Below are 24,524 nucleotides of genomic sequence, written 5' to 3'. Positions count from 1 at the left end.
ATTTCTTTTCTGTCTTTGGAATCAGCCCAGGTAAAGAACAACTGGTCATGTCACATTCAAAGGCTATCACACCACACAAATTTAAAGACTTCATTTTGAAAACTAATTAATTTTGGTTCTCCTAATTATGTTTTAAAAGTAATTCTATGTTGGATAGCTGGTGTGGGGCTCCTGTGTAACTCTGGGAAGGGATTCCCAAAGTTCCAACTTAGAATCCTGAGAATACTAGATTTTAGCCCACCCTAAATATTCCTGATTTCTCTTTTCCTCTCTCTCATATCTACCTTCTTTATCATTTTTTGTATGCATGTTTTTCTCTAATGTCCAGCCAATACCTACTATGGTACTTTGAAATCAAGTAGCCTCAATAAAAGTTACTATAGTTTGGATCTGGGTTGTCTCTTGAAGGCCCATGTGTTAGAGGCTTGGGCCTCAGCTTCATGGTACTGAAAGGTGATGAAACCTTGAAGAGGTGGGGCTAAGTGGGAAATCTTAGGTCACTGGGGCGGGAGAGGGGGGATGGAGTGTCCTCCAAGGAGACTATGGGACCTAGGTTTCTTCTGCTTGCTCTTTCTCTTTGCTTTGTGGATACAATGAGGTGAGTGGCCTCCTCTGCATTGTGCTCCTGCCATGATGTACTTGCTTTACCACAGACCCAAATGTAATGAAGCCAACCAACCAGGGACTGAAACCTCTAAAGCTCTGAGTCAAAATAAGCTTTTCCTATTTTTAAGTTGGTTATCTCAGATAATTTGTTACAGTAGTAGAAAGCTAACTAAAATAAACATCATGTAGAAAATACAAAATGTGTCTGCACTAAATGCTCTGGGTGCATTCTGCTTTCCTCATCTGTACTGGCTAAACTTCCTGTGGAAATTAGCTTCTGTATTTGCATTGAAAAGCTCCAAACATGTGTTTCTCTCATTATCAAGTTGTAAAATCAACTTGAAGGCCCATATTTTTTCATCTTTCTAATGCAAGCCTCTAGCACTGTGCCTGGCATAATGCAGCTGGAAAAATAATTGTTGACCTCAAAGAAACTGAACTTAAACATATTGTTACTGCCTTTGCAAAAAAAAAAAAAAAATTTGCATTTTGTACCTTCGAATCTGACCACTGTGAAATTTTGTCATTTATGAAAGGTCATTCATTAAACAACGGAAACTATGTTTAATCATATTATTTAACTTAGAAATGAAAGTGGGAAATTGGGAGAGAGTTAACAATGACATATTAATTAGAATATATTAATATGCACTAATGCATTGCTTCTCCTTTATTTAATGATGAATATTAAGGATTTCTGACTATACAGTGATGTTTAAAAGGCCCCACATTTTTTTTCTCCAGAATGGAATAAAATTGGCCAACATAATTCACCTCCTCCACATAATTCACTTTTGATGCAACATAATCAGTGCTCTAGATAATTTTGGGTATGTGATGATCAAAAAATAATATACATCTTGTGTTTGTAGGATGTTACAAAATTTATACAGGCTTGTAAAGCAATTGGGGTCAGTCATTAAAATTACTGCTTCCAAAGAAATAGAGACACACTGAATTAATTTGTTCATGCTTACAGGAACAAACTTAGAGTGTCTGTTGTATAGGAACTGGTTCAACCAAAACACAAAGTTGTTACTTCCATTGGATAAAAATTTCACAATAAGATCAACTTAACTGTCGAGCTCAGAGTACGTAATTGAACATAATTGAATTCACATAAATTGTATGTTAATATAATTAAAAGGTAAGACTTTGATGGCAATAGTAAATTTGAATGACTGACTGAAATTGCTTCATAAGGCCACATACCTTGTTCTTCTCTAAGAATTTATTTATTTTAATCAGTGTATGTCCAAAATGAGCTAGGCTATTGATTATATTGTATCAAAAGTGATTAACTTTTTAAGTGTATTATTTTGAACAATGTTATTCTATTAAGACCATGTTCAGGATGCCACTGTGACTTGTATTTTTAATATATAAAGCGAAGCATGTTTTCTATTTCAGTGCTACTATCAAAAACAATGAAAATGAAGTGGGAAATGAAAAGTCTTTTTTTTTTTTTTTTTGAGAAGACAAATCTTGGTGAAACAGAAGCACATTAGATTTTATCTTCAGTTTCTTCTCTCCCAGAAGAATGAACTCATTACAAGTTTTCTTCTCTATAAAATGATGATAATGATATTATGTGTCTCATCAGGGTGTTGAGGGGATTAAGTTGAGAGAACATATGTAACCCTCCTAGTGCACACTAATTACTTAATACATGGTGATTTTAATATTAAAATACTAACAAAATTAGTGCTGGAGTAGAGAACAGAGCTATACTGAAATCAACTCTGTGGGTTACACTTATGATGAGTCATATTTTTGAGAAATTTTCAAATTATTTTATTCCAACTGGAAGCTGAGGAGAGATTGTTAGAAGTAAAATTATGTGTTCTGTTCAACAATAACATGAGGAATTTCTTATAGAGCAAGTTCACATAGCCAGTAAATGATGGAAGGATGTGAACCCAAGTAATGTGACTTCAGACAGAGCCCACGTTCCTACTGACTACACTTAGTTTCCTTTCTGCAGTTACAGGATCGCAGCTGTCTGCACAATATTAAGGTACTATATTAACTAGGTGTGAAGATGATTGTCTCATTATCCTTTCAAATGCTCAGCACCATTTTTGCCACTATAATAGATCTGCTCTTATGGCAAAATTTAGTTCCCTAATCTATATTAATATCTTAAGTTTGCTACCTCATATTTAGTTTCAAAAATTAATAGTCACTGTCATATGTGCCTATGAATTTATATATATTTATATAAACAGAATGAAAATATTCTCTAAAGATAACAACTTTTTTTTTTATGCAGGGGCAGGTGGGGGTCGGGCGGGGGGTACTGGGAATTGAACCCAGAGGCGTTCTACCATTGAGCTACTTCCCCATCTCTTTTTATTTTGAGACAGGGTTACATTATGTTGCCTAGGATGGCCTTGAACTTATGATCCTCTTGCCATAGACTCTTCAAGTTGATAGGATTACAGGCACGCACCATTGTGCTCAGCTGAAGGAAACGCCTTTTAAACCAAGACAGATATAGACAATAAAGATTGTATAACCCAGGGAGAGTTGATGATATTTACTAGGTCTAACAAGCCACAATCTATTTGCTCCAAGCTAGTGAAGGAGTCAAAGGATACTTTTTTTTTAATAATAAGAAGTATTTTTAAGGACTGCATTTCGCTCTTGAAGCAAGCCAAGCATTTAATAAATGTGAGACAATTTTTACCATTCTTTCAGGGAATACTGTATTTCCAAGAATGTCAGATACCATGTGCTCTGAATGATACTAGCAAATGGTAATCACAATACCATTGCACTTAATGGGTTGCTATAACCCAGTGGGATGTTAGGGGAGTTCTCAAACATCACTCTAAATGTGAACTCCAAAGCTGTGCAATAATGCTGTGTGTGTGACTCTCTAACACATGCTGTCACTTGTATACTCAGTTTCTCCTTATGATATCTATAGTGATATTGTTGTTTGGCGTCTTTTGAGAAAGGAAGATATGGGACATTATAAGTCTCAGGGACTCTTGATGCTTGGTTATACCAGCAAGTGGTATAAAATTATACCTTTTAACTTTCTGGACCTTGGCTTCTTAAATGTGCATTAATTTTTATTACTTCATAGAGTACTTATTAAGATAAAATTTAATATCTGTTAAAATGCTTTAGAAAATAAATGTTATTTCCAACAATAACTATCTACAAAAGCAACCGAGATATGGGATCACAAGAGCCTGCAATGGAAACTTAAGTGTCTTTGGATTGCCACCATTGTTAGCTATTTATCAAGTAATCTGTATGTTTCTTGGTTTGGGCCCAGGACTACATTCTCTACAGCTTAAGACCATCATTTGTAGGATAATGAACATAATCTGTTTAATTTCTTTTTGATGGAAAAGAAGTATTCACCTCTGAGCACCTATAACTTTGTGACATTTCTGCCTTTTACCTCACTATGCTTACTTATGACTAGACTTGATTCTACCTCAGCTTCAGTCAGGAAAGCTACTTGTATTCTCCTGCCTATAAACTCACTTGAGGTGGCCTGCATGTCCAACAAGTCTCTCTCTTTCTTCTATGTTGCAACATGCTTCTTCAGTCTTAAAATTCAGCACTAGAGCCCATCTTCTAAAAGAAGTCCTTCCTAATTAACCCAAGTGCATTTCCTATGCCAGATGTTGACTTCGCCCAATGCATATATCCCTAAAGACACCTGCCATATTTCCTTATGCAATTGTGTGTGGGCATGTGTTTTCTTTCACCTCTTTGCCCTCCCTTATTCCAAACAAACTCACTAAAAGAACTATTTCAGAAGCTGACCAAGTAAAAGAGTCCTGAAAGGGAAGGAAAGAAGGGAGGAAAAAAGGAAGTGAAGACATATGCTGAATGAGTCCTTTGATCAGATACCTATAAAAGGTGAATTAGCCATGAAATAGCTACAACCTACTCTAACTCAGTGCACAGGGGTTTCATTACCCCCTGTCATTACCTGTCCCTGACATCACTAGGGAACAGTTTGGCATATATTGGGTTACACACTCTGCATCCCATGATAGCAGGATCAACTTATGTGCTTTACAGTTTATAAAAGTTTCCTCAGATATCATCCCATACATTGATATTAATAGAAAAACCAACTGGAATGCTATTCTGCTTTAGAAAAAGAATACATGCCAACTTATTTATATATCTGTTGGGCTTTCTTGCTTCAAATGGTGCAAAGGTACTGACGTATGGTATCAGGTATCTGGTAAGTTATAAGGTGAGTGAAGAGGAAGGAAAAGGAATGTGTGTGATTGTGCATCCTCTTAGGAGCTGGGATTTTAATTTAGTTTTGCTTCAAAAAAAACCCACAAGCTGAATTTTAGACTGGATGGAAAAGGTAATTTCAAAATGCTGCTGCCTAAAAAGCTAAAATGACATAGCTGCAGGCGCTAGGGTTATAATTAAATTAAATAGAACAGTGATTGAGGATTGCTAAGACCCTGTTGTTGGGTTAAGCAAAATGAACACACATTCAAAATTCAGAAAGTAAAGAATAAATTTTCAATAAACCTCAACCAAGCTTCCATTGTAACAGGCTAGATTCCTTGTACAAAATAATGCTCTTGGTGGAATCTGAATAGAAAAAACTAGAGAAATATTAATCTGTACAGACACTAAAGAAGACATAATCTACCTGAAGAAGTTAAAGGTGATATCTCCCTATAAGGGTGTTTCCCAGGAAACAGTGTATATAATATTAATTAAATGTAAGATGTGTTTACAAAGACATAAGGAATTCAATTCAAAGGAGAATGCTAGTCTTGCAAAAAAAATGAACTCACTCAAGCTATTGGATTATTTTTGTTGTAAAATAAAAAAAATTACTAAATCCAAGCCATGATTCTTCTAGTTATATGTTCATTTGTCTCTTTCTTAGGTTGTAATTTTATCAGGCACTATTCAGTGTTTGGGGCTCAATTCCATGTTCTCTGGATACCAAATTGATACATGGATTATTTTTTTAACTTTAGCCTAAAGAATATCCAAGAGTACTACTATCTCTATCTGTATATTTTCTTTTTAAAGACAACAAAGTATTTAGTAATCAAAATAGAAAAAAGAAACTGTAAAAACAGCTGGCATTGTTCCTAAGAAAAAGAAATGGAGTGATACAGGAATCATGAAGATTCTTGAATATAAGCATGAACACTGGAATTATACTGAAAGAGAATTGAGTATAAGAAATATTTTCCTTTATGAAACCCCTCATATATATCGACTATCTACCTTTACAGACTTTATAATTATAGACTAAAGATTGGGAGAACACATGTAAGAACGATGTTCTAGTAATGGAAAAGACAGGTTTTATAAGTCTTAAAGATGGACTTGACAGAAAAGATAATATAACAACTACAGATCTGGTTGGAGTAGGAAAGATGGAACCATTGAAAATTACCTAGCAATAATAATAGAAATAACACCTAATGCAAATATGAGAAATATATGTTGTTCTTGAGTGTATTTAGAACAGCAGACAGACTTAATCAGAGTTGACAGGTAAAACTAGTCATTAGCATATAGATAAGAGGAGGTAAGGCCATGGGAATGGGAGCAATAACCCAGGGTGAAGGGGTAGAGAGAAAAGAGAAGCTCCCTGATGAAGTAACCCAATGGAAACTGAATACTTAAGAGTGGCTCTAAATCTGAACCTTCTTAGCGTGCTGCTCAAAGTCCACTCTTTCATCAAGTCTTCTATGAACCCTCCAGCTCACATCCAGTTGTCCTATTTTCCTCTTATATGGTGAATGATGAGTCCCCACCCCATAACTAAATGATCTGTATTACTTTGGAGAGCTTAGCACATTGTCTTCTAAACTATATTGCTCTTCAAAAACTGGGTTCAGTGGTCATATTTATTTGCATTTTTTCAGGGCTAATAGTTCAGTTCTACAAGTGAGTATTTAAATATGGGTGAATATATCAACTTGCTTTGTGTTCAGAGAGAGAAATTACATTAAAAAGCGTAAAATCAATTATGATATGTAAGAACTAAGCACTAGAAGATGCTGTTTTGTAGCCTTGAAGCCTTAGGGACAGGGGTAAATCAACCTCAAAGATTTAGATTAGTCAAACAAATGTGAAGAAGGCAAAGAGAATAGATATACGTTGGAATAAGTTGAAAAGATAATCTGGGAGAGATTAAGACATTTCTTAATGAAAATAAATATTGGGAGCCTATGCAAAATGCTAAGAATTAATTTTATAGGTCAAAAACTAAAAATAAGATTTACCACATAGTAGTAAGAATACTTAGGGAAAACACAATCAATCTAGTTTAATTTTGATCATGTGGTGCTGATTTGAAATGGTCCCTTTGACATAGTATTACTAAATCTATTTGAATTCCTCATATAGTTTTGGTTATCAAATTCTTCAATTTTGTCTAAAGACAACATTTTTGAGATCCAGGAGTTCTCACCAAGAGCACATAAAATATTGAGTTATTGAAAATATGATTCCTTACAGATGTTGATATTTTAATGGTAGCATGGATGGCTGCATCCATGCTACGTATATTAAACCAGGCCCTTTGAAATACTTGGTGGTTAGTCCACAATTGTGCATTAGGTTACACAATAAGTGCTCATTTTCACTCTAACTAGTAAAAATAGTTGGCTTTTTTAAAAAAAAAATCATCATCAGTTTTGGAATGCAATATTTTATGATGCATAGAATTTAGGAAACCTTAAATTACATGTACTGAGAAGGATTCAGATCATCTTCCCTCAGCAGACAAAATTAAACACTCTGGGTTTTCTTTGCAACTATAATTCATAGTTTTATATTCAGTTACTTGAATTTGTGTGGATGATCTGGATTTGTTTCTCTTTTACTTCTGGAAGAACTTGTCTGTAATATTCAGATCAGCATTTACCTTTCTATTTTGCTTTCTGCATTGTTGAGCACATCTTACCACTGAGGGACACTTAATGCTGTGCCTGACAGTGTGACTGACAGAGACCCACATTTAGCTCTGAGAGAGACTGTTTCCAGTATTGTGTGGAATATAGTGAGCATTTTTTTAAAATTATGAAAGCATAGAAAACAACAGAATCTCGTTTTTAAAACAATTTTAAGAACACAGAAGATAATTCAACAGTCATTTTAACATATCTTTCAGAGAACCAAATTCACCCTGATGGTTTAAGAACATAAATTACATGACATTTAGAATACTTGGATCATGAATAGACAGCTCAGTCTAATCACCAATGCGATGGGCTAGAAGAAACATGAAAAATACATAAAAAATTCTTTAAATATAAAATTTCAAGGTTAAAAACATTTTTAACCAGTTTCTTTTAACATATGTTTTAAAAGGCCTTAGCGTTTCTTGTTTAAGCATCTTATGGTATGTATGACAGATACAACATCTTAAACTCAAATGTCTTGAATTGAGTTTCATTTTCTATTTATACTTATTGCCCAAGGACCCTAAACTCCTTGGACTATAGCATCATTATCTGATAAATGAGAGTTTAAAATCTCTATATCATAGACTGTTGGTATCTGCAACACAGAGAATGCATGTAAAAATACTTCTAAACTTTAAACTACTGTTATTGTGTAGTACCAAAAAAGAACATTTAGATATTTGGTCTCAGGCAAGATGGTATAGACTTAATTTTTCCCCTTCTTTCCCTTTAAATATGACTAAAAGTCCTAGAAATGACTCAATAGAAAAATTATGAAAAGATTCTGAAGGACAGAAATAAGGTAGACTGGCTAGGATTAGAGGAATGACACCACTGTGAATTTTTTCTTTTACCTCTTATATATCTTAGACTAGGCATCAATGAGGCCTTCAGCTTGGAATAGACAACACACATATATAAACAAAGAAAGAAGAAAAGAAATGAAGAAATTCTATTTTGGGACAAAAGACCAGAAGTGTGTACAGAGAAGTGTAGCAGAGACCTGGGCCAGCCTCATTCTTGACCCATGACAAGTTGTAGTGGTGAATCCCTTTTATCCCCTGTAGTGGCATTGGTATTGTTCAGAATGGTTGCCACATTTACTAACACCAGCAATAGCCCACCCGATGTAACTTCAGTGGTACCTCAGTGGATCCCATGTAGCACATCCTTGGCTCCACCCCTGATAGGACCACGTGGGCAGAAAACAAAGGCCAGGGGAACAATTTCCACCTCACAGATCTAGCATCTCACATTCCTTCCAGTGACAACAGGTAACAAAGAGAAGAGCTTTCTGCGACTTGTAGGTGGCACCTACAGACATATATATCAGGAGTTCCCAAATCAGAACAAGTAAGCAGACCAAAATGACATTGAAAATGTTCTGAAAACTAAATTGCATTTGAAACTATAGCCTAGAAAATAGGCTAGAACCTACATACCAAACCAAAACAGGGACACCGTCTGCTAAAATAAAAGATTTTATTTTAAATGTCTGCATAAAAAAATGTGTAGGACAAACTCAGTTTAACTCCTCATACCAATGGCCAGGAAAAATCACAACTTGGATGAGAAAAGATTAACATAAAAACTATATATCTTTGAATTATCTGACAAGAATTTTAAATCGGTAATCATAACAAAGCACCAAATAGAAATTACAGCTGAAAATCAAAATAACAGAAATTAAAATCTTGCTCAGACATAAAATATAAAGGCAGAATTAAGGACAGATCCATAGAATTTACTCAACAAATTGAGCAACAGAAAAAAATCAATTTGTCTTACTCAACCACTTGGAAGAAATGGACCAATTCCTATAAAACCACAAATTACTGAAACTGAAACAAGTTAAAGTACACAAACTGAATAATCCCATCACTATTAAAGCAATTAAAATTGCAATAAAAACATGCTTAAAGAAACCTTTAGGTCAGGTGGTTTCACAGAAGACTTTTAGTAAACATTTTAACAACTCACACCAATTACATATGCTCTTTTCCAGAAAATAGAAGGAGGGGATGGTAATTCTTACCAAGTCATTTTATATGGCCAATATTACCACAATATCAAAATCAGATAAAAGTGCAACAAAAGATAAATATTTCTCATAGACACAGACACAAAAATATTTAATAATACATTAACAAGTTGGGGTTGTGGATATAACTTCGTGGTAGAGCCCTTTAAGCATCTATGGGGTCCTTAGTTTAATCTCCAGCACCATCAAAGAAAATAAATAATAAAAAATAAAAATAATAAATTAGCCAGTTGAATAAAGCAGTGTATAAAAATTGTACACCATGCCTGAGTAGAGCTTATCCTAATTATTCAAGACTGGCTTGATATTTGAAAATCCTTCAATATAATAGTGTACCTTGTCAACAGTCTAAATAAAAAATATGATTATATAAATGGGAAACTGTCTAGGTAGAAATCACAAGGAATTTACCAAAAATGTTCCTGTAACTTACAAATGAGTTTTGCTAGGTCACAGGACCCATGATCAACCCACAAATCAATTTCACTTCTATATACCAAGATTAAAACACAAAATTATTTACTTGCTCAAAATTTTTAGGTATATGTGAAAAATGTGTACACCATACTTTGCTGAAAATTACAAAATGCTAATGAAATAAGAAGCTAAGAGGACTTAACAATTTAAAGACTTATGTTCATGGATTTGAACACTCAGATTAGTACAGCTATCAATTCTCCCCACGTTGACTTATGCGTTTAATCCTATTCCTGTGAGAATCCCAGCAAGACTGTTGTACTCCTAGAAAACCTGATTCTAAAATTTATATGAAAAGGAAATAAACTTAAAATAGTTAAAACAATTTGGATCCAGAATAAAGTAGAAAACATAACTATACCTAATATTAAGGCTTACTTATGGCTATAGTGGTACCAGTGAAGATTAGACACCTGGATCAACAGAACCCATGATGTCTGATGAGGAGGCACGTACAATTCAAGGGAGAAAGGACAGCACTGACAAAAAAATGGTCCTCAAGTAATTGGACATCATTTTGCAAATAAATAAAATGAAAAGGGATAAAGAAGAACCTCAACTTCAACCTTGTACTGTATGCAAAGATTAATTCAAAATAGATTATTTAAATATAAAACATAAGACTATATAGTACTTAGGAAAAAACATATGTGAAAATCTTTGGGACCTAGGCTAGCTGAGAAATTCTTAGACAAGTTACCAAAAGCATGATTTATAAAAGGAAGGGCAATAAACTGGATTCATCAAAACTAAAAACACTTCTCCACAAAAGATCATGTTAAAAAGGATGAAAAGACAAATTACAGGCTGGGGAGAAGATGTGTGTAAATAACATATCTGATTAAAGGACTTCTTATCTATAATACATAAAGAATTCTCAAAACTTAATTTAAGAATCAAACAAATTGGGCAAAAGACAGGATTAAACATTAACCCAATTAGGATATCCGGATGACAAATAATTACATGAAAAGATATTGAATATCATAAGCCATTAGGGAAATGCTTATTAAAACCAAAATGCAGTATCACTATGTATCATCAGGATGGCTAAAAGGAAAATGAAAATTATTCTAAAGAGCAAATGCTGGAAAGGATGCAAAAATTTGAATTACATGTTCATTGTGGGTGGAAATGTCAGAGTAAAGCCACTCTGGAAAACAGTTTGGCTGTTTCTTTTAAAACTAAAATGTACTTACCATTTAATCCAGCAATTGTACTCTTGTACACTTATCCCAGAGAAGTAAAAAATGTTATGTTCACATAAAAACCTGTATACAAATATTCATAGCAGCTTTATTTGTATTTGCTCCAAATTGGAAACAATCCAGAAATCTTTAAGGGGCAAATGAGTAAAAAGGACATATAATAAGCCATATTATAGTAGCATAGTGTATGGCAATAAGCAAGCTATTGTTATACACACTTGAATGGATTTCAGGAATTGTGTTGAATGGAAAAAAAGACTATCTCAAAAAATAAAATAAATACAGTGTATTACTCCACTTATATAACATTTTTGAAATAACAAAGTAATTGAAATGAGGAACAGATCAAGGGTTATACGTATGGCTAACTACATATGTGATACAATTGCACGGACCCCCCAACCCCTACCAGCACACACTTACACACACTGAATACTTGTATAACTGGTGAAATCTGAATAGACTCTTTGTATTGTACCATTGTCGATTTCCTGGTTTTAATATTATAGTCTGATTATTTGTTAACTTTGGGGAAAATTCATAAAGGATGTTCTGGACCTCCTTGTATATGACTTTGTAACTTCCCATGAATTTGTAATTATTTAAAAATAAAAAGTTTTTAAAAGGTAATGCTTGAAAATTTTTGAAGTCATTCTGCTATTGTGTAGAACAAATAGATTTGACGGTATTGATGCAATTTTTAAGTAGAAGTTGTTACAATGTAAGGACAAGCTAACACTTTTCTAAACATAAAAGTAACTTGAGCAAGTAAGAAAAAAATGTAGGACAAAATTTCATGGTCCTCATATAGTTTCTATTTGACAGTTCTGATAAATATTAGCATGTATGAAGGCAAGATATACAAATAATTATTTCAGGTGTGATATTCAATACATACAACAGCTTTCACAATGTGAACATCAACCAATCTTTAATAGACACAGGGGCTAATTAGAACCAATAAAATAGCTACAAGCTTCCCCCCAAATTTGGTACCAATGCACAATAATGGAATTATCTATTCTACATAATTTATTTTGAATAAACTATTATTTCATCCATGAAAGTCTTATATTCCTAAATGGTTGGTATTTCTGAGTACATCTGAGCCAAAAATACTGAAAAGGGTACCATGCTATTGGTTGAAGCATATCTCAAAAGTGTTGCTATAGAAAATCATGACTAACACGAATAATTACTAGTTAGCTAAATAAGTATTAACTGTCTCTATTAAGATATTTGCCACCTCCTCATTTTTTATAACATCCAAGATATCAGTAGAAACAAAATAGGATTCAATTTTGTTCATAATATTTAAAGATAGGTGTTCAGTACTTGTACATAAATAAATTTTAGAATTTTGGAATTTTAATAATTGAATAAGAAAAGTCAAATAATTTGTAGATATTGAATACAAAAATGAAACCACCTAGTCAGTTCATCTCAATGAAATTATAACTTTGTGAGCATTCAGGGCCACTTTAATGGAATGAAAAGAAAAAAAAAACTCCTAACTATTAACATCAGGCTAGAATTAGCAAGATGGAAAATTTTAGCCTGCAAAGATTTATTCATCTCCATCTCTCCAGGACACCTGTCTAAATTTAACCCTTATTTTCCATGAGTCTAAGACAGTACCTGAAAGTTAGGAAGTTCACAGTTATTTAGAATTTATGGTGCAACAAGTATTATACTTCTGAATGTAGAGCTGAACCTTTATTAAGCAGATGTAATTCTCATTCTACAGGTAAGAAACCTCACCATCCTAAATACTAAGTACCTAAGAGCCCATAGATTTGGGGTTGAAATAGTTTTTCCTGACTCCAATCCACATGATTTCTTCTTCTGAGCATAACCGTATGGTTCTACTGAATTTAATCACATTTCAATTTTAAGAAAAGAATGGTCCCAGAAGGCTTTATTCGCTTTTGATATTCCAACTCAGTGAGTCTTGAAAGAAGTGTCAGAATATGAATGTTTGTAATTGGAAATGTCTCAAGAGAAGTCCCACACCACTGATTCTGAGGGGACAAATATGTTGGTGCTTTATACGCAATTTAACTGGTTTTGCATCCAAATTATTTAATAGTTAACTGCTATTTCTATGGCATTTTAAATAAGACTCTATTAGCTTGCTTAACAGCACTCCCCCTAATCTAATATTAGAATCCCATGGTAGGTGGGGACTTTCTTCTGCCGTGTGAACTGATACTAAAACTCTGGAACTGCACAGAGCTATGACAAACACAGAGGACACAAGAAAGCTGGCATTTCCAACTGAACTGTGGGAGGAAAAAGTGTGTTTTTATGTTCAGTAGCAGTGTTAGACTTCAGATAAAGGGGGAGATGGGTGCTTCGGTGTCAATAGAATAAGTGCTAGTTTGATGCATATTTGCACTGAGCCATCCATGTTTCCTTTAGCCCCTTGATACCAAGGAGAAAATAGTTAGTTTTTTTCACTAGCCCAGTGATAATTTAAGTCCATTTCTTCCATTTGATTTCCTCTTATTATAACTGACCAAGAAATCAGGCACCTAAGTGAACAGCTCTGAAGATGCATGTTATAGATCTGTATCTACATACTAATATTCACATAATTATATTCATTCATATGCAATATGCATACATATACAACATGGTGTACAACCCTATTAAAATATGAATTTCTAGATAGAGTTGGAGTAAGTAATTTTTAACCCATGAGAAAACAAGTAGTTTAAAGGGATCAGAGAACTACTGAATTGACAAGCTGAGAAGCTCTAAGATGCGGAAGAGAACACTGAGAAGCTCTAAGATTTGGAAGAGAACCTTGTAGAGGTTAGGGAAGAATTGGAAGAGGCTTTTGTGATTTGGGGCTCTTCGAAATCTGAATTTGGACTAAGCCTGGGAAGAAAGCCACTGCTGGAGATTAGAGTAACCAGCAGAGAATTGAAGACTCTTGAGAGATTAGAATGACAAAATATAAACTTGAGAGATCTTAAGCACTTGGTCAAGTAACCCTTGACATTTGTCAAATTCTGAAGCTGCAGGATCTTCTAACAAAAAAAAAAAAGAAAGAAAGAAAAACAAAACAAAACAAAAAAAAAACAACCTCGGACTCTCAAGATGCCCCCTAGATTTTCTGCAGATTTGTAATCCTGAGTAGAAAGATATTTAAAAATACTCATGTTCAAGATGTGCCAAAGGAAAGGCCTCACAAGAACACACCGAGTAAGAGTTCATCCTGTGTATCAAGTCCAGCCCACCTCTATTTTTGTATGGACCACAAATGAACAGTAAATACCATTTAAACAGTTGAGAAAATCAGAAGATTATTTTGTTACATAAAAGAATATAAAGTTAAATTTCTGTGTCAATAGATAAAGGGTTAGCAGAACATATCTAAGACCTTCATATATTGATTTTGGCTGTTTTTGAGCAATGAGTTGTTGCAAAGAGACTGAATGATCTGCAAAGTCCAAAATATTTACTACCAGGCCCTTTACAGAAAATGTTTGCCAACCTGCACTAGGCTGTTAGTTGAAAACCCTAGTAGGCAAATGCCCTTAAGACAGGGGCAAACCAAAGATATACTGTGTCTTATCGGAACTCAATCCAACCTCAGATTGGCTCATTTCTAAATTATATTAGGGTAATTAGCTTTCACTCTATCTGCCTAGCAGAGGAAGGGTGAGTCTTTACAAAAGAAAGGTATCATCTGGAACAGCAACAGGTTTTAAATACACATTTTATGCACACTCCCAACATTCAGAAAATTAGTGCACTGTGTGTCTGAACTGATTTTTGATATATGAGTGATTTAACTGGCAGCCCAACAGTAATCCCTTAAAATCTAACATTTTAAAGAAGCTATAGTCCATGTTAAAGAAAGGAAAAATAAACCATAAGTAACAACATTACGTAAGTACACTCTTCTTGGCAAGAAAACTTAAATATGTGTCCAGAATAACAGCATTTTCATTAAGTAAATACTAGTTTCCATTGTACAATATTCGAATAATATGTGGAACTATCTATGAATTATTTATTTTATAGAAAATGAAAACAGATATAAACTATAAACTTTTTAAAGGATTCATTTGTCAATGACATTTGGTTCATAGGACACTGACATTATATTTTAGGCATTTACCATCTTGAGAAGGCTCAGAAGTTTTTTTTTCCCCTGAAAAATCTGATAAAACTGAAATACCATAATTTGGCAATATGTTATGTCTCCTTTTCTCCTAGGATTTTAAAATTTGACTTTAAGAGCATTTATAATGAAGTGAACAACTCAAAGGAACAAGACAGTTATGAAGTTCAATATGTCACAGAATGTAAAAATTGTTAAATTCATTTTAATTAGGTTATACTAACATTTTACATCTGTGTCATAAGTAAATGATAACTCTCAGACATAACAGATCATGTCATTTTAATTTATAACCAATCACAATTTGCAGCACATGTCTTATTGGTATTAATGAAATGTAACTTAAATGTGCTCAAAAGTCCAGGTCATACAATGATTTTATGAGTTAAACCACATATAGTTGTACTATAATATAGGAGGAATAGAGATATTGTTATAAATCTAAAATTCAAAGCAGATAATATTGATTAGAAACTGGATATTTGTGTATTTATATGTGCATAAAAATTGCATTAGTTTTTAATTTAACTCAGCAGTGTATCTAGCCTGTGAATAGCTGCCTTATAACAGGAACACATGATATTATTTGAAAAAAAATCATAATTATTATTAAAATGAAAGGACTTTAAGAATTAGAGACTTTTTAAAAGTTGATTTGTAAAAAGTTTTTAAAAAGTTTAAATACTATTGGCCTGGTTGATCACCTTTTAGAGCTCACAATGACAGATGCCTCTGAATAGGGAAGTAATAATTTGATCAGATAAAGACTGCAAATGTGGTCAAATAGTAAATCATCAGGACAGTATGGTATTTGCCATTTTAGCTGAATTATAAGCACTGTTTCAACATTAACCACAACATTTTAAAAATTTGCATGTATCAGTAACAGCTTCACCTATACGATTTACCAATTTAATAACAAGGTTTACATTCATCTAGTCCTCTGAAACTATTTGAAAAATATTCTTCACATATATGAAAACAGTCCATTTTTAAGCAAGTCTATTATATTTAAACCTAGTCCTAGAAAATAGTAAGAACAATCTAAGACATTCATGTAATTAGTTCTCTTATTTTCAGATTTGATTAAAAATATACCTTCATTAATACTGGTTCCATATTAACTGGCAGAATGCTATGCCTTTGAATACAAACAAATATTATTTATAGTTCCACAATACTTCTTCTCTATGCATCATATCTGACTCCACTTAAAATATCAGAGTACTCAGAGAGACATATTGCAAACTAAAAGTCCTTAGTAGGTGGTGGAAAGTCAGGCCAGGAGTCAAACAGAATCAACAGAGATGACAGAGATGTGATATTCAGCACAGTCTCCTCAGGGAGAAAAAGCAAAACCACATGGCCCTGCTGAAATGCCGAGTTAATTCTCTCTCCTATCTGAGCTTTAAATAGTATATTCTGAAAATTGTTTCAACTAGATTATTGCTTCTTTAGGTGAGTCCCTCTTTTAAGAAACACAAACATTCTCAAAGGGCATTGCTGAAACACCATAAAAACTTAATAACCTACCATTTTCTTTGCACTCTTCTGGAGGTTTAGCCTTTTTCGCAAGTCGTGGATCCAGCCATGATGTTGTCTTTGTGTTATGGCTGAAAAGAAAAGAGATCACTCTGAACAGACACATACTAAAAGGAATCAAGTTTATTCCTTAAGAAAAAAATAAGCGGGGTTAGTCCAACAAAATTGCAATCGATACACTTAATTTGCTTACTGGTTCTAAGTAGCCCTGAAGGAGGTGTAAGAGTAATTGTGCAAGGCAGCTGTAAATTTGGCAACCTCAGCTCCCTGTCCTCAAAGCGGCTATTTTTATTAAAATCAACTTGAATGTTGCCAAGTTAACCTCATTGAAAATGCAGAACTCATCCAGAGCAACAGGAATTTATTACAAATACAGGATTCTCCAGTTGGAAGAGCACAGTCTACAGACTCTGATACTGTTTTCTGAGTTTTGCAAATGCAGTATTTTCATCTTAAACCTGCCCTTTTCATAAACAACTGTTCTGCTAACAACAGAGCTGGCAGAGGCAGTCCAAAAGTGACGCAAATTACAGCATGTTCCTGGGATTCCTACATTTTCTCAAAAAGTGATTAATGACAATTTTCTTAACTCGCATTAAGCTAACACCCTCCTAAATATTCTCAACCCATCTAGGAAAGTAGAGGATAAAAATGTCTGACTTGTAATGTTTCTGAAATAAAATTTCCAGGATTTAATTAAAAAATGATATTTTCATTTTGAAAAAAAAATATATGTTGTCTTACAGGTCTTTTGCCAGAAATCTAAGAAGCAAAAGACCAATGTTTTCAGAGGAAGTTTACGTCAAGTGCTCCTAGCTTCACCTGCACTGGAATCACCTGGTGCACTTGCTGGCAATGCTTTCTGGGTCCTTCCAAATCAGAACCTTTGAGCTGGGACCACAAAGCCTCCATCATCTGTGGGCAACATAGGTGATTGTTATGCACATTATAATTCAAGAACCACTCAATGGCTCAGCTGCTCATTAGAGCTAAAACGCTTACTGTGTACAGCTACAGCAAGAGATCTCACCTGCCAATGGACAAATTACCAAGACTGCAATGGGCTTCAGAATAGAACGTGCTTTTAGGAAAGTACAAGGTTTATACACTTGGAAGACCAACAAATGGTACATGAATAATTAGAATAGAAAATAGGTTGGAAATAGAAATTAGGATCAGATGAAATAGGGGCACTTGAGCACAGTTGTTAGGAGGGCAAATGCTAATGTTGATAAAAATTTCATATGTATTTTTCTCCCTTCAGTGAAGTTTCTCCCTTCATCATGTAGAGCTACCAATGTTAACTAGACAATCTGATGAACCCTATTAAATTTACTATATTAAAAGTAAAGTTCTCCTAGCAGAATATTTGATAGTAAACTTGTAGGTACTAAGTTTCCCCCTAATGGAGGGAATTTTGAAGCCAAAAGGATAAAGGAAAGAGACAAGATGGGCTGTGGAAAGTTATTCCAAGGTGTTAAAGCACTCTTCAAATATCATTTTCTTGATGATCATTACATGTGCCTATGCATACGGCCATCTCTGATCTGAGAACTGGGACTTTAAGACTGGTGGGTTTTGAAATCTCTGCTCTTTAAAAAAGATCCACTTCTACATCTGACTCTTATGTGGAGTAAGAGAAAATACTGTCCACTTTCCTCACCTTTAAAAGCTTCTCAGTGATAGATGCCTCTGACCAGGGCTCTAATAACTTGATCAGATAAAGTCTGTGTATTTGATCCAGTAATAAATCATCAGGAGAGCATGCCAACTTTTATTTTCCCCCAATTTGACCTTTGTAAAGTCTGATGGTGCTTCATTATCAAGTTTCAGGAGGAAATAAAGTATTGAGGACACTTTCGTCTGGTTCTAGCCCTCATTTATAGGATGTCAATATAATCTAGTCTTTTGCTCTGAAGACTGGGTGCTCTTGCATGGAGGTGTGGACTAGTCTAAATGTGAGGATAGGAACACTAGCTTCAGAGTTTGCTGCTCTCATTTTTAATAAATTTCTTTTAAAATACTCATTATACACACATGTGTGTGTGTGTGTGTGTGTGTGTGTGTGTGTGTGTATGTGTTGATATTCATGTTTCTATAAGGTAGGGGGAAACTGGGAGTGGGCAAGAAAAAGAAATTTCTTTTTGTCCTGCTTCTTCCAAATCCTTCAAATCCTTTCCCCATTTTGAAGAAAAGTGATTTCTCTGTCCTTTAGACATATTTATAAAAGCAAATGCATCTATGGATAAGTATTAAGAGCCATTAGTAAACCACAACAGGGAGTCAAATTACCATTTCTATATCACATCACCATGGGTCTAAAATACTGGCTAATTTTGTAGGGAACTGTAAGCTTCCTGGCTTTCCTAAGTTTGTGTGAAGCATTTCATTACAGGATGAATTTTTTTTTTTTTAGGTTGAACTAGCATTAACAGTGTGTCACTTTAATACATTTTGACAGATTGAGTCTCTTATAGTTAACAGCATTTTTAGCTGTTGTTCAGAAATGATTCTGAAAGAAATGTGGGTAGTAGTTACCTCCAGTAATTGCCTTAAACATCACATGAAGATATAGCACAGTATTTTCAATAGTGACTCTCACCAGCCTTATAATTTGCATGTTCCTTCCAGATGCCTTACAAAGGGGACATTTTTCATGCATTTGGGAGACAACGGACCAAATAGTGTTTCCACTTCCTTAAATTACATATTTTTAAATTCTAATAATTCCATTTGAAAATAGGATTAAATGCTGGTCAGGAAACTGTGTACAAAATGGAATCATTGAAAAATTTTTCACCATCTGCAGGCTATCTTTCCTCCAATTTGAGAAGGTGATTTCATTTCACTTTCTTAGTTAGTTCAGATTCAGATGCATGACATCAGTTTTCCATATCAGATTAAATTGTGTTGCATAAATACTAGGAAAAGAAAATGCTATATCATTTTATATTGCAATTTGTTTTAACAGGATACCTACACATATATAGGCTACTTTTGCACAGAAACTTTTCTTATTCTAACTGGGGAATGGAACATACAGTTTTTAGTAACCTTTAGTAATCATAAAATGACACTGCTTTACATATTTCTATGGGTAGAGCTTATGTGCTAAGCACTAATGTAAAAGATCAGATGAAGAAAAGTCAATAGTTATTTAAGTTCAGTCAATGTCAAAAAAGCTGGATAAAAATCTCTAAAATATGTTTTATCCTATGGGTATATCCAAAAAAAATATTCTCTAATGTTAAACTATATATTTAATCTACCTAGAGGATTAGGAAAAGCCAGAACTGAGGTTTCATTCAACTCCACAATTATAGTTCAAATTCCTATCAGGATGGTCTTGAGAATACACAGTAGGCTGACCTGTAATGAATCAGAAATTTCTGTACATTTTGTAAGCTTAACCTTTGCCAAACTGACAAAAGCAGCAGGTTAAATAATAACATCTTCTGAGCAAACACTCTTCTCACATAGAGCATGCTTCATTTCAATTGGAAAAGCTACTCTCAGTACAGTACGTCACAGCACAGCCAATAATATTATCTCACAGTTCTTGCTATCTACTCTGTTGGGGACTCAGCAGAATATTTACATCATTTTATTTAATGCCAATGAGTCTGTGGCTAAGTATTATTAACTTCATTTTATAGATGGAGAAATAAAGATTGAGAGAGGGTAGATAACTTGCCCAGGTTACAAAGCTAGTACATGAAAATGAAAGCGTGTGTACCCAGATGTAACTGGATCCCAAGTCCAAAGGTTTTTGGTGAAACCAGGGGCATACTGAACCTAACACTGCTTTGCATTTGGAGTATTTTAAGTCACTCCCCCAGGTGGCAATCCAGCTCCAAGTTCCTGTGTCATTCAGAAATAAACCCTTACATAGGGTACTGGTCATGACTTAAATTCCTTTGGAAGTGTTGAGTATTGCTCTTAGTAGGTATTAAATTAAATTGCATGTGCATAGAGATGAAAGAGCTTTGTGATTGAGAAGGTACTGACAATATCACTGGAAAAAAAATTTCTCCCTATTAACTTAAGTTCTCTATATGAATAGTTTTCAAATCAAATTTTAGTCATTCAAAGCCAAATGTTTTTCCAGAATAAATCCCCTTTTTAAAATTCCCATTTATATAATGTGCATATGAATATTAGGTCTTGGGCCCTAAAGTTAAAAAAGACTACCAATGGGTTGAATATTTATTAGGAGCAGAGCTTGAAAGTTTCTTATCACTCATGCCACACTCTTTCCTGAATTCCATTTTTTCATTCACTCTGTTTTCCCAGTGAGGGTAAACACACCTTCTCTGCCAAATCCAATTTTAAGACATGCTTTCCTTTCTTTTCTCCTTTCTTTTTATTACCACCTGGGCCAAAACAACATTCCCATCACTGCATGAATATTGGAAGTGTTTTCATTCAACAGAAACATTATTAGTGGAACAAGAATCTTTTATTATTAAACATTCTTTTCCTTTTCTCCATTTTCTCTAAAAACAGTAACTGATTTTAGAGTCAATAATTATTCAAAATGTACATGGTTGTTAAAGTTTCCATAGTAGCAGTTATGTGGGTTCAGAGACAAAAAATCATAGAGATTGTTGATCATATTTTATGAGTTAAACATTATTTTTAAGGATACACAAGTTTATTATATCTAATAGTGAAACCTTGAGATGATTATATTACTTCCAAATGACTTCAATTTCTTTCTACATCATCATTCCTAAAAGAACTATTGGAAACAGTGATTGGACATATGATTAACAGAGGAAACTTTTTCAAAGACTCCATTTGCTCCAAGTCTTGCTAATTTTTCCCTATTTATACAAAGGTAATGCACATATAAAACTACTGTTAATGACCTTTTAATGACTGTTTCCTAAATAATGCTCCTATAATTTTGCTCAAGCATGTGAGTTAGGGAGCTTGCTACCATCCTGCCTTTCAAGTATTCAGCAAACTTTTTTAAAAAGAGGTTTTGTTGTAAGTATTGTTTTGAACGTTGTGGGTGTTGTTTCACACTATTTTATCTAACACACTTTTTTTTTTCTGACTGAGGATTATACCAGAATCATGAGCAGGCTCATGTGCGCACACACACACACACATGTGTTCGCGCAAGGACATGATACAAATATGGAGAATAGCTACTGCTTTCCTGCTTTTGTAATACATACTATAGAAAGTAAGCTTAAGCCAGATTTTGCAACTGGTAAGGGTATGTCAAGTCTAGAATGAGTTTGGTAGTACTGCACGCCCCAAAACTATTTTACATTTCTCTCCAATAAGCTTCCATAGTGTTTTGTCTTCTATGTAATATGTGAAGGTTCAAAGTATTAGAAATGGCAACTGATAATTTATGTAAAAGTTAAGGGGATACAGAAATAGCAACACAAGAAGAAACATAGACTTACTGTATGTTTGTTTAGATTCAAAAGAAAATTCACCTCTAACAAAGATTTGGAAACCATCTACAGCCATGACATTTTTCACAGATGTGATTTCCAGTTTCAAAAGCCTGCATTTAAAAGTCTATTATTTGAGATGACATAGTGTTCACTGCCATTCAGGAAGATGGTAGTAAACAAATAGGTTCTTGTTGTCATTTTGTTTTTTGCCAAAGCAATAGCAGTCTCTTTTGTGTCCCTAACTAAACTGACTCCCAAACAAAGAAGTAATTTAATGGGATTCCCAAAGCATGTCAATCCAGATTAACCCTGTGGCAGCTCCTCTTTATGGAACATTTAGCCTCTGGAATAGTAAATTTCTGGCCAAGAAACTTATTAAACAAATACCATTTGTAATATAAAAGTTTACTTTAGCCAATGTTTATTTATAAGCTGGAGGTAGTATGGGATAATGGGCATGACTTTGTAGGGTGACAGAGCTAGATGACCTTGGGTATGTTAATTTGTCCAAGGGTGCCTTAGAACCTCATCTATAAAATGGAGATAAATCAAGCACTGCCTTGGGTGATTGTAATATGATATATGCAAAGTAGGCACCATAGTAAATTGGTTAAGAGCAAGGACCCTGGAGACAGACTACATTCCATGGCAGTCTGAACTTGTCAGTTTTGTTGGCTGCGGTATTGCTGGGATTTGAAATGGTTCTTAGCACATAGTATGTGTCCTCAAAACAGCTGTTGAATAAATAAAATCAAAGAATACTGTTTCTGTCACTTCTTGGTGACATGACTTCTTAGTCAAATAGTTATTTCTATAAGCCTCAATTTCATAAAGTGAGGATTAAATGAAAAGTGTGTGAATGCTTAACTTGTTAGTTATTTTTGTTAAGGTAATCTGAACACAACCTGAAAAAAAGTGAGCACTCGATATGATGCCTTATTTGAATTTGCATTTACACATTCCTCATTTGAATTTATAATTAAATATTCTGTCTTTTTTAAAGCTATATTAATGAGGATGATCTAAGTCAAAGAAAAAACTGATTTCATATGATATTATGCATTTGAAAGTCTTTTGAAAATTGCTAAACATGACATTACTACTATTTTAAAGCATCTTTGGAAGAGTATATTCAACTCACAATTTAAAATTATGTTCTTTAAACATACTTTATCAGATATTCACCTTTTCTCATTTAAATATTATAAATGATAAAAGAAATCTTTCATCATTCATCAAAAGAGGCAGTTTGAAGAGTGGGGGAAACATAGCTGGCCCAGTAATTCGCCAGGGTTGAGAACAAAAAGAGAAAAAAGGCTCATGCTTTAAATGCACAAATTATAAAGAATGAGCTATATAAATCATTTTGCAAATCAAGTAAATAATTAATATTTTAAAGCATTGTTGCATAGAAGATAAATAAATAGAATTATTTGTTACCTCAATTTAAAACCCATAATGTTTATACATACCTTTTTAAAGCACAAAGTTAATGTTTCAGTATAGGCAGTGTTCTATTTATAAACAAACAAACAAATAATACATATATATGTGTGTGTGTGTGTTTGTGTGGCATGATATATATTTTATACACAAAATCAGAATTTTTCTCCTTTGTTTCACTCATTTTCTGTTTTATCATGAGCCTCATTTTACAGGAGACAAAATCTAGTAAAGTTTGATGAGGATGCAGGGGCTGCTGGTTGGGAAAACTTCCATTACCCTAAATGGATGTCACAGTATCTGCACCAGTGGAGGGTTTTCATTGAGGTTAGTTCTTCTTTCCTCATGGGTCTTTTATTTTTGTCTACTTTATCTTCCTCTTTTGTGATTCTTTCCTTTTCCAAAACATTTAAATAAATGTTTGTTTATTTTAAATTTCATTTATTAAATATTTTACTCATCTGTTATTGACAAATAAAGTCCTATGTCTTGTATTCTTGAAAACTGCAGAGAGAGTAGATTTTAAGTGCTCTCAACACACACACACACACACACACACACTCTCTCTCTCTCTCTCTCTCTCTCTCTCTCTCTCTCTCTCACAAAATGATACGCATATGCCTCTGTTAACTAACTGGAGTCAGCCACCCCACAAGGTGTATGTAGTTCTACCTTTCTTTTTTATTTAGCTTCCTGGCACCTTGACTTTGCTTCAGGACTATC

General features: G+C 33.9%; 1 protein-coding gene across 3 annotated transcripts in view; it reads right to left on the bottom strand.

Annotated features, from left to right (window-relative positions):
- MAGI2 (membrane associated guanylate kinase, WW and PDZ domain containing 2) overlaps positions 1 to 24,524 on the bottom strand; it is a 1,381,189-nt gene that overhangs the window by 422,820 nt on the left and 933,845 nt on the right. For all 3 annotated transcript variants that reach the window (XM_081288532.1, XM_081288533.1, XM_081288534.1), the window contains exon 6: positions 16,933 to 17,012. In XM_081288532.1, coding sequence (XP_081144658.1) covers positions 16,933 to 17,012 — 80 coding nt within the window. The remainder of the gene's footprint in view (positions 1 to 16,932; positions 17,013 to 24,524) is intronic.

This window comes from Spermophilus citellus (genome assembly GCF_964194105.1).
Source record: "Spermophilus citellus genome assembly, chromosome: 3".
In the NCBI taxonomy this organism is placed as follows: domain Eukaryota; kingdom Metazoa; phylum Chordata; class Mammalia; order Rodentia; family Sciuridae; genus Spermophilus; species Spermophilus citellus.
Note: the sequence above shows the minus strand (reverse complement) of the source record. Positions and strands in the feature narration are given on the sequence as shown.